General features: G+C 44.2%; 1 protein-coding gene across 1 annotated transcript in view; it reads left to right on the top strand.

The window, feature by feature from the left end:
• Nucleotides 1-15,366, top strand: part of PMPCA (peptidase, mitochondrial processing subunit alpha) — a 69,403-nt gene that overhangs the window by 4,735 nt on the left and 49,302 nt on the right. The window contains exons 2-3 of the mRNA XM_085613102.1: nucleotides 12,962-13,164; nucleotides 14,821-14,900. Coding sequence (XP_085469228.1) covers nucleotides 12,962-13,164; nucleotides 14,821-14,900 — 283 coding nt within the window. The remainder of the gene's footprint in view (nucleotides 1-12,961; nucleotides 13,165-14,820; nucleotides 14,901-15,366) is intronic.

Raw genomic sequence — 15,366 nt, 5'->3', positions numbered from 1 at the left:
GATCATCAGATGGTAAGGCTAATGACAGATGTACTGAGCATTTTTATCACATTTGTTCTCTTTTTACGTCTCGGCTAGACAGCGCACGTGCTCTCTCGAAGATACATGTTGTGTTTAACAACCTTGGGCCCACTAGAGCACTGTCTTCCGCTCCCTCGCCAGGCACATGCCGCTGCATGATGCCACCCCCCCCCCTCCCCCTATCCAGTATGCACCTGTCCCACTGCCTCTAGGCAACTGCTCCCCCATTTCGGCCCCCCCTGGCTGTTTGCCACTCCAACATCCGCACCGCAACAAGGGGGGAAGATTGCAGCCTCAGACCAGCCCCCTTGCCGCCCGGTAGGGGCCAGCCACTGGTGCACTGAGGCCAGAAGGGGTCGAGAGGAGGAATAAGTGCACCAGAGATCACCACACCATCTGTCCGACAAGCAGCATAGGCCTTCCTGCTGTCAGTCATCACACCAGTTGCTTATCAGCAGAACAAGGCCAGCAGAGGGCTTCATGCAGCCAAAGCCGGAGTAAACCAAATGCACAGAGGCTGGAGCACTTTGGAGGGCGTGACGCAGCATTGGGGGCTGTAGTCAAGGGTTGAACGGGGTCGCAGAAGCACCCAAGCCAGGCCAGGGTGCGGCTTTTCTCCTGAGAAGCTCTCCTGCCTTAAGCCCCCTGTGGACTTGCATCGCGCACACCTTACCCACCCAGCTCACGAGTAGGAAGCCATGAGATCTGGCCAAAGTGGCCAAGACCGCAAAAAACAAAGGGGTAGCGCGAAGGAGCAGCCCACAACCAGCTCTGATCCTGACCCACCTGCTCCAGGCCTGGACTCAAAGCTAGCAGAGGCGGCATGCAGGGAGGACCATAACCTGACAACAGCCTCCTGCCCCAAGCCATCTGGCCCAAGAAAGGTCACAATACCAGATTTCTTAAAAGCCAACTGCAAGGTGCTCAACTCCCACACCCAAGCAGGCCAAGAAGGCAAATTAGTTTAGGCGAAGGAGGATCTCACTCCTATAGCCAAGGTAAAGTTACCACCACAGCCTGTGCCAAATCTGCCTGGGTGCTAGGGAAAACCAGTTGCGTTGCACCAGCCAGCCAGCCTCACAATGGTATAAACGCAGTTCTGGAGGCGGCTCCACAATATGGCAGGAGATGCTTTTAAGTCCGACGCAGGACCTGCCCTCCGACTAGCTGTGTTATTCCCCCCACCCTTGTGTTGTAAAACACAATTGTAATTCCTTGGTTTTGCCCATCAAACTCCCTATGGGCGCCCACAGTTCCTTGGTCGAAGGCTCCCATTCCAGGAGACACAATGAGGGGCAGACAATAAAAAACCTTAACCCACTCAAACCCCTCCTCTCTCCCCCCATGTCCAAAAGGGAGCCAAGACAACATAGTCACCACCTCACTGGTTCATATGGTAAGGCCAATCCCACACTTGTCAGGCACTTCCATCTGGCAGCAGCTGTTGAGCACCATGGAGGGGATTTTGTCTGTATTAACGTATCATGCAGACAAGCTGGATATAGAAGGCGACCTACTCAACGCCCTTGTAGTCCATGTGAAGGGAATCAATCCCAAACTGCAGGCGCTAAATGCCATGATAAGAAAGGTACAGCATGACCCAGCTACTACTTAAGCCAATGCTCTTCGACCACGGATAGTCTTGACACTGTTTCCATAATGCTATTAGAACTATTGAAAGAAGTCAAGGCCTCCCAAACCAGACCCTCCTCCAGCAACCAACGGGTCACTGCCGAGCATTGCCACCTCAAGAGCCCATCTACAGGAGCACCACTCCTAGTCTCCATGCAGGAGGTGCCAGAAAACAATATATCCTGGCAAACAGGGGCGTCAAACGATTGGATTAGACACTTCCTTGCCAACTCTCCCAGCTTATCAATAAGAGCTGGCAGTGGTTCTGCCGCCCACAAGTACACAAAACTTCACTCTCAAAGAGGGAACGCAAGTGCCTGAGAGAAGCAAAGGTGGAAAATTGACCAACCAAGCTTACTCTACACAAAACCAAGCACACTGCACCATCCATGCAAAGAATAAGGCCACAGAGCAGGACCAAGATAGCTCCCATCTTTGCTTCTTATCCGATATTTCGGTGGCTGGAAGAGCGCACAGAAACCATTGTACCAGATTCAGTCAAGAAGAAATCCTGCGCCACAAGCACCAATGATGCCTGAGCCTCACATACACATACAGGTGTCCCCTGTCAACACAGCTCGCCCATCAGTTCTTCCTCGGGGTACAGAAGTTACACCGGCTGGTTTCCACCCAGCCAGATCACAGGTATATTTTTGCAGCCTGGGGGATCAACACGAGGAAACCTGCTCCAGTCTACTACCCTACCCTGCTGCTCCTGTCACTGCCAACGTCCGGTCTGTTGGAGGGGGCAGTCGGTGCAGCGTATCCAACAGCATTCAGGGAAGACCTACAAATAACAAGGACACTATCTCCACCTAGACATATAGATCAGATAGTTATCCTTGACGGGCACCAGCAAGCATTGCCCTACAGTAGCAGAACCATAAGAGCAGCATGAGGGTCTTCCTCATGCCTCTCCCCGCAGGCCCTCCCACCCCCTATACAAATTTGCGCCTGGAATGTGAATGGCCTAGGCATCAAGGTGTGGGAGGATGTTTTTCTATTCTTCCTACGCAAATTAGACCTCCTGCAAGAAACCTGGCAGCAGTTACCAACACCAACTCTGGGATCCAAAGAATACCACATAGCAGCAAAAAGAATCGAAGAGGGAAAGGGGAAAAAGGGGGGCTGTTGATGTACATCTCAACCGACATCTTATCGGCCCACGAAGCATGGACTTGGGCACACCTTGGATACATTACATTAAGCTCTCAGTGGCACCGCATGCAGAGCCACACTCTACACTAATACATCTGAGACTTTATATCAACCCAGCTCAGAAGAACAAACCTGCCACAATTAAGACCCTGGAAACAGGTGGGAGCACATTGCCTCACACTCCATCATGCACTTGCCCCATTGCATTATGGTAAATGCAGTATACATTTGCACCTACTTCAGTTGTAGTCTGCAGTTTTTTTCACTTTCGTGGATGCAGCTAGTGCTGTATATATCTAGACACGTGTTTCTGGGTTTAGCCCTTCATCAGTAGAGAACAGCAGGCTTTTTTGTGGGGTTGCTGGAAATGCTGCCAAAGTCCTCTCCGGTCGACTCACTGGCAACACAGCTAGTCAGCTCGCTGGCTCAAGGAAGCCGTTTTAAATAGGAAACAGTTGGGAGCACACTGCCTCACACTCCAGCATGCAGTTTTTGCATCATGGTAAATGCATATATTAGCAAGCCAATGTTAACCTAAACGCACACATTATACTGCATTTACCATAATGCTAAAGGGTGAACTGTGCTGTGATGTAAGGCAGAGTGCTCCCATCCCTTTCTGTTTAAAAAGGCTCCCTTGAGTTAGCGAGCTGATGAGTTTTTGTAGATGTACTGCTACTTAGTGTCCTGTTTTCCTGATTAATATATTGTTAGTCTCACTGAAGTTGTAAGAATCAAAAATAGAAAGAAGAATCACTTCCATACAGATGCTTCTGTTCATATCCTTTTATTTTCTACTTGGTATTTGCAGATTGACCTGCATTTATTCATACTCAGTACTTGCAGCCAACATGTGTTTAACCTCTTACAATGTCTGTGTGTGGGGAACTTTCCTTAGGCTGAAAATCCAATGTAAAAAAACTAGTTTAGTAAGTGGTTTGCTAGTGTACCCATTTCATCAAGGAGTTTCGAAAATGTGAAGTCAAAATATAGGAGACCAAGTGGACCAAACACGTGGACGAGTATATTAAAAGCAAAAGAGAAGAGTGAGGAAAGATAGAAATAATAAACGTTCTGTAGGTCTGTTTCACACTGTGACTATAATAAATAGCATGTCTATAAGGATGCACCTTCAGATTTTGTAGCAAAAATAGGTTAACTAGGGGTGTTATACTGATTCATGTTGTGGTACTAGATGCCTATTTAAAACACAATACCTGCTTCAAAATTAAAGTAATAGTTGAAAACCTGGACAAACATCTGTATAGATCTAAACTGCCCGTTTGTATTGTTATATTAATGGAAAGTGGGTCTCGGGAAGCTCTGGCACCTAATTGTGGCTGGGTCTAAACTGGGGTGGCAAAGTGAACCGAAGAACGATGATGGATTCAACCAGATCTAATAGTTACTGGGGGTGAGTATCTGAAAAGTTTCAGCTCACTGTCCATCTTATTGTGTTTGCTTTGTTGGCCCTAAGTTGGCAGGGTATGCCCAGACGTGGGTCCCTTGCTCACTTTGACACTGGATTCAAGCTAGCCTGGCTGATGAGGGGTGTAACCCCGAAACTAGTCCCAGGATGCTTGTTTCCGGTCCAGGAAAGACCGGGCCTGGCAGTTTGGGCTGGACTGTCCCATGAGGAACAGGGTCAAGACTTATTTCCTTATGGCTGGGTCTGAACTGGGATGGCCAAGTGAGCAGAAGAACCATGATGGATTCAAACCAGATCTAATAGTGACTGGGGTGAGGGTTCGAAATCTTTCAGTGCTCCGTCCATCATCTTATTCTGTTTGCTTTTTACAAGAAATACCCTCTCCAGTCACAAACTATGCAACAGCATACACAGCACAACTTTTCCCCCAAAAGGTGCATGCTCAGCTTGAAGACCAGCCTATCCTGCCAATTTTCTGCAATGGGGGTGTTTTTTGTATTGTAGCCGGCATATTTATGAGTAGTCCTGTAGAATGAGATGATCTCTATCCAATGATGGGCGTTTTCCACATGACAAAAGTTGCGTTGCGGTGTGCAAGATGTTATTTCAGTGGATGTGGCACTTATTGGGGCTGAAATCTTTGGAAGTAAAACTGTTCAGTCAGTATTGTTCGGGACTCATAATGTTTGTTCGTTACAAGGTATGCTCATCATATCTGAGGCTATATAAATATTGCGTTTGAATGCTTTCTGGAACAAGAATGAACAAGCATTAAAAATGCAATATGTCTCGCCTATAGTTAGTAAAAGCCATTTGCTTTGCTATACAATACCATTAGCAAAGCAATTGGCTTTAACTTGGTCAAAGTCGAGACCTATTGCATTTTCAATGCTTGTTACTTTGTTGTATAAGTGCATGCACAGTAAGAATGTCGGATGGGTCGGTCTGTCTCAGCACCCACACGAATGACAATTCAAATAGCACCATTCCACCTCTTCTATAGTGCTACCCATCCCAGAGCAGTCAACACAACATACACACCACCCATTCCAAACAAACCATGCAAGTGTGCAAACGAATGCACAAGATGTGCTACACGAGACAATTGGGGCCACAAGGTGTAGGAGTCAAATACCCTTCAGAGCTCAGTCTGGTCTACCAGAAGGACTACAACCACCCTTCAGAGCTCAGTCTGGTCTACCAGAAGGACTACAACCCACTAACTGCAAGTGGCAAAAGGATCTCCGTGTCCACAGCAGTAATCCACCTATCCATCTACACAAAACAAAAATCTGTGATCTGCATGTTACATGATATGCTCTGCAGGAGCCAAATTGTTTTAACATATTTTATTGCATTTTCAGTTGGCATATGTTATAACACACCTATGAGAGCATCACTTCCAGTAAGGTCACTACCCGTGATGCCACGTGGAATGTCACGTGTCGTGACGTCATGTGCTTTGATAGCACACGCGTCATGATATAAGTTGCAAACTGCCCTACCTGGCCAGTCCCCCCACTTCTCTTTTTAGGACTTGTGCCCTGATTAGAGGTATTCCAGTAATCCTGCATTCAAGAGGCTAGTTCAGCTAAGCAAGGGCAATAGTAATTGGACTGGGAAGAGTCTGCTAATGGGTTCATAACAAAGTTGTAATTGCATTTATATAGTGCTTACTAATTCTGACTAGATGAAGCATTTTACACCGTATAGCATACTGCTCTGGATCCCATGCAATTTGAGGATGCTGGACTACAAAGAAACATTACTTGCATTTGAAAATAGTGCTATATTAGGTATTTTTGATAGGAACTAGAATCAGACAAATCGTCTATCCTCTACCAAGCTGCTGCTAGATCACTGCTCCAGGCAGGTCAGCTGAGCTGCTCAAAGGTTGGAAGTGATAAGTTACGGCGGGATGCATATGTAGTAAAATATCAAGATATAAGGCTGCGCAAAAAGGAAGGTGAATTTCATCAGTGTAGCAGCGTACGAAATTATGAGTGACAAATGCAAACCTTAAAATGCTGGCGTGAGCGGCTTCTGATGTTCATTCTCAAGTTTGGGTCACAGTATAAAGCAAAGTGGGATCCGTTTGGATATGTCTGACTTGACCGGGTACAACAAGGAGGATGACAGGGTACAAGATGGAGGATGACAGGGTACAAGATGGAGGGCGACAGGGTACAAGATGGAGGGCGACAGGGTACAAGATGGAGGGCGACAGGGTACAAGATGGAGGGCGACAGGGTACAAGATGGAGGGCGACAGGGTACAAGATGGAGGGCGACAGGGTACAAGATGGAGGGCGACAGGGTACAAGATGGAGGGCGGCAGGGTACAAGATGGAGGGCGGCAGGGTACAAGATGGAGGGCGGCAGGGTACAAGATGGAGGGCGGCAGGGTACAAGATGGAGGGCGGCAGGGTACAAGATGGAGGGCGGCAGGGTACAAGATGGGGGGCGGCAGGGTACAAGATGGAGGGTGGCAGGGTACAAGATGGAGGGTGGCAGGGTACAAGAAGGAGGGTGGCAGGGTACAAGAAGGAGGGTGGCAGGGTACAAGAAGGAGGGTGACAGGGTACAAGAAGGAGGGTGACAGGGTACAAGAAGGAGGATGAAGGCAGCGTCCCCAGTCAGTGGAAGTGTATATCCTGTATTTCTGGAGATGGAGATCCAGAACTTGAGGTGTGGCAGACAGGGGGGGGAAGGGGGGGTTTTGGGGTGTCACCCCCCCCCCATGCATGTTCTGATAAATAGTTGGGTACAGGTGCTTTCAGTGGGGTACTGTGAGATGTCAAGTCGGATTTCACCAGGAATGTTTACATACACAGAACAAAAGAGCACACACTCCCTCTGATTTGAAATTCCTCAAAAATAGTGGTCATTGTACAAAATATTTTGTTTTCTCTCTTAGTACACTTACCAATCTGCATTCCTTTCCCTTTACATAGCCCCAAAGGCCCCTCTCATGCACTCTGCTTGTTGTATAATGTATTTAAACATTATATTCCAGTCTGATTGTCAAAGTCTAAAGCTAACCCCAACCTCCATCTTACTGCCCAAGCTGCGTCCCTGGTGGCAGATGGTGACTGGGCTCCCTTTAGACATTTGAAGGAGGCTCTGTTAGCAGGGAGTTGCTAATTACGCTTCCCTAAAGTTCTGTCCTGTGGTAACCGTAAAAGTAGGGGTGAGGGTGTGACTACATTCTGTTGTGCAGCGTGAAAGGGGCGTTCAGGTGCGGCCCAGCCTTTCCCTTCTTTGATCACACTCATTTTGGGCTGACAATTGCAGAGATCTCACACCCCTTAGTTCCTCTATTGTGGGTGCGCCAGGCTACACCCCCTCCCTGCTGTGATAGGCATCTGTACACAAAGGCTGCAGCTGAAGGACCTCCCCTCACTGGTCTGATACATGAAATGCTAATCGTAACACTGATCTGTGCCTTTTCCCTGCATTATCAAAGTCCTCAGCCCTGTTGATGGCAGGGCGGAGGGAGGGGGCTCCAGATTGTGATGGAGGCACAAACATTTCGGTGATCTCCCCTGGCCAGGACAGCAGGAGCAACCCGCGAGCATCTAGACAGTGATAGGCGGGGAGCGGTATAGGGATCGGTAAGAGGTAGAAAACACAATAGTCACACAGACACGTGCATGGATGGGGCCAACAAAGCGTGCTGGGGGAGTGGGGGGGGAGGGGGTAACCTCGAGACCAGGCGGCTCGCAGCAGCGGCTTCAATACTCACCCCGCTGGGCGATTTTCAAACCGCCAAGACACAGAGCGCTTTGAAACAGGCAGGAAAACCAAGCACTTTGTGTGAAACCATGGCTCTCAGCTCCTTAAGTTAAGGTGCCAGGATCAGGTGCCCTAAAACAAATAACAGGCTTTCACTGTGGCAAACAGTTTTCGCCCTGCCTGTGGGCACGGTAGCAGCTGCACCTTTTCAACAAAACATCTAAAATTCGTGTTTTTATTTTTACACAGATGTAGTTGTGCAGTTTTGCTTTCAAGAATATACACTTTCATCTTGGGCTGCAGGAAAAAAGGCAAGGCCCGCCTGACATCCCCTAGTGGCTTCGTAGCCCAACGTGTCCCCGTGGTTCACCGCAGGGTCGGACCCCTGGGGAGATGTGCAGAGCAGGGCGTTGTGCAGGCACAGCACGCACCTCACTCCGCGGGTCACCAGGACCTGGTCTAGCTCATGGAGGTGGCCGACACAAGGAAACAGCAGAAATATCACAGCGTGTTGACACCCCGACTGCAGATACATAGCTGCACACTCCGGTTTAAATCTAGGCTTGACTCACTCCGCTTTCTAGGGCGCATCACTTGGCTGTTACACAATTTCCTTAGGAAATAAGCTTGTGTGGTGTGCATATAATACATGAAGGGCATCAAGGCGCTTCCTAGCGTAGGTCACCGAGAAGTAAAAGTGACGAATAGCAATGTTTGCAATGCACACAGCCAAAGGGCAAACTATTTCCGTGTCCGCACCTTTTGGACTATCCCTCTCCCGTCGACGTTCACAGGGTTTGCCAGGAACACACCAGCGTATGGGGTCGGTGTATTCTGATGCGGCGCAGAGCTCCGCAGTAAAGGCCATATACCGAAACCTCAGTGATACAACGCACGTGCCCCGTAGAAATCTCACTCTTTACAAGTTGATAAACTGAGGCCCACTTTGTTGGTTAACAATATATGTTCCTGAAAGCGCTATAAAGTCTCCAGATTCGCATCGACGGCTACATGAAAAACAAGCTATTCATCCCCATCAAGCGCCATAAAGCAAACCTGTCTCCCGGACGATGGGCTCTGCCTCAGGGCGAAAGCAGAGCCTGCTGGCTGGAAAGACAAGCTCTCGGCTTTGGCAAAGGCAGCCGCGTGTTTATAATTGCATTGCGCTTTCACTTTAAGTGAAAGCGTGATGCAAAAGTAAACATGCGGCTGCCTTTGCCAAAGGCGAATGATAACAAAAAAGTGCATATCGGCTAATTAGGAGACACTGTCTCCCGCCGCCAGTAAGTGATCCAATCCCGCAGGGCGTGGATAAAAGGAGACAGGGTGGCATCAATCAGCGATTGACATACCTGCAGTGCAATCATTGCACTGCCTTTGGCATAATTCGTGACGCAAAACGACGCGCACAAATCAAAACTTAAGGCGGAGCTGGGACACGGCTTCTGGAATCGTATCGATTCCAAGAAGCCTCTGCATGGCAGAGCAGCGCATGCGCTGCTTTCGCCAGGCCGAGACCTAAAAACCAGCCAATGTTCAGTACACTAAGTTCAAAAACCAAAATCGAAGAGTTAGTCCAAGAATGTGAAGAAAAATCAGAACTTTGTAAGTACTTGGGTAATGTTTTACACATGATAGCTCTTGTGAAAAAATAGGTAACGCTGATCGGAAGGTGATTGGGAGTTGCACGTGAAGACTGTGGAGTCACTGATAACTGTGTTTCGCAAATTCAATTGCATAAACTACCTGTGATATGGGCCCTGGTATTAAAGAGTGAAGAAGCTAGAGGTGGAAAAAAACATACATCTACAGAAAAATCATCCAAAGACAGTTTGTGGTGAATGAGAGGGAAAGTTCTATGCTGTGGCTCCAGATATGAAATTGGAACAAATTATCCAGAGGTCACAGAAAAGCTTCTCTGAAATTGTTGGTCAGACACGTAAAGATGAATATGTTGCTCGGTGTAAGCTAGGTTACCATGAAGTCCTTGCTATTTGCAATGTTTTCAGAGAGATTACAAATTCAGAATTAATAGACCATCGTGAAACTGTCCATCACCACAAACTTGTGGGAAGGAGGAGAACAGTTTAATAAACATGATGGCAGCCTTCTTCATTTCATGCAGTTGCAAGGAAACCTCTTTGAAAAGACTGAACCTGTGTGACTTCACAATTTGGCGACCAAGAAATATGCGGGTAACTATATAGAGACATGTGTACTAGATGTCCTGGAAAATGGATCAAAACTATATGCCGAACTGAAGCAGGAGGGATGTGTATTGAAAGAGAAAAAGCTGTTTGACATAATCACTAAAGCTAAACTTCCACGCCTTAATTACCATAGTGAGAGTTTCATCCAACCAGCCACTACAAAACCGGTTACAGAAAAACTACTTTTGCAAGCACATAGAGAGATGGATGTTGCAAAAGAAGTGAAGTTATCAAGAACATTCTATTGCATGATCTTCAAATAAATGCATTATTTGATGGAGATGCAACCAAACCAGTGAAGCATAAAATCTGGCAAGAGCTCCCAAAAACATTTCACCTGAGAAATTTCGATTTTAAAAAAAGGTGTCCTCATTGAAAACTCTTGTTGTTGTGGACTATATGTCACAATTGCGAATGGTTAAGATTTCATTCATTCATTCAAAACTTTGGAGAGGTCATTCAGACTGTTCTGCAGATATAGTCAGTGTGCACCTTGCAAGAACTGCACATTGTCTTTGACACTTATCTTGAACTCTCTGTCGAAGAATGTGAGAGGATCCGACGAATGTCTGCAAGTGGGACAATTGACCGTGCCTACATCAAAAATTCGACACCTGTACCTGGGCAACTTGATAAATTCTGGAACTCAACATCGAACAAGATGAACTTGGAGATGTTAATTTGCCAAAACATTGCTGATGCTTCCGTGAACACTGAATTTCCAACTATTGCAAGTGGAATGGTTGTCAATGAGAAGTTGGTGCCTGCAGAGAGAGATTCAAAAGGTACAGGCCCTATTGTTCAAGAACTTTACAGAAAATTGGAGGAAGCTGATCTTCATGTTGTGCCACATGTTGAGTGGGGTGTTTGAAATGGTTCCAATCGAGTCGTGGTAGTGTCAAATGACACAGATGTTATTATTGTGCCACTTAGATTTGTTGCAAGGTTCATAAGTGAAGGATTGTCAGAGTTATGGATATGTTATGGAAAAGACGAGAAAAGACTTAATTCCGCTTCATGTTCTGTACAAGAAACTTGACCTAGGGATACCCAGTGTTCAAGGCATATATTTTTATGGACGATGACACCATGAACAAAATTGGAACAAGACTTGGAGCTTTAACTGCTGAACTTGTGAAGTTTCTAAAAGTATTTGCTTAGACAGAAGAATGTGACTTTGAAGACATAGACAAATACCTAGTGGGTTTGTGGAAAACTAGTTCTGACTGTCACACATTTGACGATTTTTGGTACAGTGAGTTCAAGAGATCAGTCCCACTGTGACCTTCCACAGACATCCTAGTCTGTTGACACATTTAAAAGAGCGTTCTTCTGATGCACTATATAGCACTGCAAATGCCTTCAGCCCACAAATGGGGCTATGTATGGCTTAATGCATCTTGTTATGTCCTTCAAATAAATAAAAAGATTTAAATCTAAAAGAGCGTTCTACTTGATCAGAAGATGTGTAAATGTTTTGAATCATTCATATGTAGAGAAAGATCCTTGTGAATTTGGTTGGGAATATATTGATGGGGTTCTAAAACCTACAAAATTTCAAAAGCCTCTACTCGCAGAACTTGCACGAATATGTACTTGTAAAACCAGTGCTTCAAAAAGGTGTCCCGGTCGATATACTCTTCTCAAATGATCAACATCCTGAAAATAGCACAACGGATTGACAAAAATAAATAAAGTGAACTATGAAAATTAGTCCAAAACAGGAGTGATCAACATTATTTTTTTTCATATACAGATCATAAACATTGTTTGGTGTATACATAAAATGATTAAAAACAATTATTTGTTTTGTTTCTGTATATGTCTCCTCTTCCTCCAGTATAGCTGTCATTTTAGAAAATGGCAGAAAGGTTGCTCTGAGGAGTTGTTTTCTGTCTCTATAAGACTACTTGACCTCAAAACATATGTTTTGACTCCAAAATTAAGTGTATAGCTCTCATGGTTCCTGAAATATTACATCATCACTGCAACACACCCGCCATTTTTAAAAACGTCCTCCAGATAAATTTGGCTCGGATCAGCAATGTCAACCTAATGCAAATTACTTCTCTAATGATCCAAATACACAAATCAAAAATGACAATCTATGGACAAGTTGTACGGAGGCATATCAGAGGGCCGGGATTAAGTTGATCAATATCATATTTATGCTCCAACAGAAGATGCTTTGAGTTGGCCATACCAAATGTACATTTGGATGTCTCACAGCTACTTAGGAGCAAAAGTGAACTTTTCTTCAGAATCTCGAGTGGTCTTGCGTGCTCTGAAGATGTATGCTTTAACTGAAAAAAAGTAACAGAGCTTTGAATAGGATTGTAAAAAGCAGTAGAACTATATAGCAGTAAACTTGGTATCCATTAATAGCCACTCACTTCAAACTCTGGCATTCATTCCCTGTGGACTCCATATTTTCATTTAAGATTGTGTCTGCATAACCTTGCATCAACACGACTGCCTCAAAACATTAATTGATATTTACAGTCTCTCGTATATTGAAATCACATTTGAGAAAATTGGCAAATATCAGTGTTGTGTGTGTGTGTGAGAGAGAGACGGCTACGTTTTTGTTATAGACCCTCACCTGCTTATCCTATCCATAATCAGTGTTGCTTACCCTGTTTACTATTTCGTGCTGCCCTTTAGAACTATCAGTCTTAAGTGCTTCTTTCCCTCTGTTGCCTAGGATTAAAAGGCTATTCACTATCGAGAGTGCTCTATGCAAGATTTCCAAATCTTAATGCACACTAATCTTGCAGGTTCGGACTGTCCGGGTTCAGACAGTACAGCCACGGAACCTGCAATGCCAACATCCCTCTCTCCTCTCCACTTCCGGGTATACCGAAACCCATTTTTGCAACGGTTGATGGGCAAGAAAAATTTGAAACCAAAGTTACAACTCTGGAGAATGGGCTGCGTGTTGCCTCACAGAATAAATTTGGACAGTTTTGTACAGTGGGAAGTAAGTATCAGCTAAAAATGATTTGAATTGTTAATTCCACACCTCACAACTCTTTAGCCTTCTAATATAATGTATGATCTCTACTACACCCTCGACCACAGTTGTATTGTGTACCCACCATACGGGGTTCTTCATGCAATTTTTTAACTAAACCCTCTTTCCTACAATGTTAGTGTATTTCCAGTGGTTGAAAAGCTCCATGACTTCTAGTTGTGTTTGCACTATCTAAGCGCCTGATGCTGAGTGGGTAAATATTTATACCTCATGGGGAGGATCTTTATCAGATACAGTAAATTGCTTGTATTTCTAATTCTCCAATTTGCGATGAAGCATAGCATGCAGATTGCTTATTTATTGCATGAAATCTGAAGGTTTTGTCTGTTTCCGAGGCATGTGTCCCGGATGCATTTCACTAAGGTTTGCGTGACGAAATCTGTCAGGGAAAACTGTGATGTGCAGCTATAACCACTCTAAATTATCATCTGTCGACAAACTGGTTTGTACAGGGATCGTAGTTTACTCTTAAACTAATTGGGGCCTAAATGTTTACTCTAAGTTTCGGTTACTACATATAATGCACATTTTCAAAATAAAGGTGGGATATATTGTTAAAGTATGCAAAAATGAAACTAAGTTAAGATCAAAATCAAGAAAAAAATACATTGTAGAGCAATAGGCCACACTGCACTGGCCTACTAAAATAACAGTTGTGTCCCATAAAGTAAAATTGCTATTTTCGCATCCTGGTAGGAACAGCAACTTCCTGATATCAAGGTTTTTGCCGTGGATGGGGTAGAAGAGATTAGAATATTGAAATGTTGAGGTGTTGAAATAGAATGTGATAAAATATATATTTTTTTTATTTGGTCTGTGGAGGCAAGAGAAAAGAAGGATGGTAAGTAAGTGTTATAAAGTGCAAACCATAACTCGCACACCAAGTACAATAGTCATGACCTCTTCCACTATCTGACAAAGACTTCATATGTGACCCAAATAATTTCACTTAGAACTTGACACATCTTCCCTTTACCATTAACATTTGTAATCCTACAACAATGGATACAGTAGGGTTTCTTTCTTGGTATATAGTGTTAATTAATTGCGTTGTACTTTCAGGTCCTCTTAGTGGTGTAAATATTGTGAGGTGATGAGCATTGCATTTGGTCTGCAAGTTATGAATTTCATGGCGGTTTGCAAGCTATGGTTTGCAGAGTTAGCCTCACCTGAGCAAAATATATGTGCAAAAAAGTGGGCAACAAACCGGCTTTCCGTTGTGCACAAATTCATGGTTTTAGTTACTGAAGTATAAAAAAACGTGATTAAGAAAAACCTTGGCCTTGTCCACTGCCTGAATATGGCTTAAGTAAATGCAGCATTCACTGTAGTAGGACGTCTTTGTTATAAGACTACAAAATTGCAATACTGTCAGCAAGTAATGCACTACTGTTTAATTTTAAGCTGTCATCGTATCACATAATTGTTTATCTCCAAAACATAGTTAATCATTTGGATGTATTTACAGCAAACTGTGACTCCGTATTGTAATAATTAACGATTACCACATCTAGTTTGGAATAGGAAGACGTATACGGTCACTCATTTTCTCTCTTTGAATTTTTTTTTATTTATTATCACATATTGTTTTCTTTCCATCAGTTCTCATAAATTCGGGGTCAAGACATGAAGCAAAATATGCAAGTGGCATTTCCCATTTTCTGGAAAAACTTGCTTTTTCAGTAAGTACCCCAACGTAAGAGTGTACATTTTAGTTGCTGCTAACCTGGTTATGTCTTTTAAACAGTTGTAGGACAGCTTAGGGTCGGTATTGTTCATATGAACATGAAACATAAGTAAAGCAGCATCGTGCTGAAAAAATATCTGCAACATATTCTTTTTCAATTTTTATGTTAAGTAATTTGCTAGTCACTGTTTTGTTAGACAATTTCGCAATTGATAATTGAATGAAAGCCGGTTTGTCATAAGATCACTATTTCTAATCAAAACAAAGAGAATTAAAAAAAAAACAGCATTTTTTACTACCCCATAAATATATTTCAAAAGTGACAACTAGGGAGCAATTGAGGATGCAACATGTTGTTCACAAAGACTGCTACATTTAAGTGCTGTGCATGTTCAAAAACAGGCAAAACTATTTATTTTTTTCAGCTTGTTTATTAATGGGTATAATTAACCATTAGTTGT

This window comes from Triturus cristatus, chromosome 1_2 (assembly GCF_964204655.1).
Source record: "Triturus cristatus chromosome 1_2, aTriCri1.1, whole genome shotgun sequence".
In the NCBI taxonomy this organism is placed as follows: Eukaryota; Metazoa; Chordata; class Amphibia; order Caudata; family Salamandridae; genus Triturus; species Triturus cristatus.
This window is presented reverse-complemented; position numbering and strand designations above follow the sequence as displayed.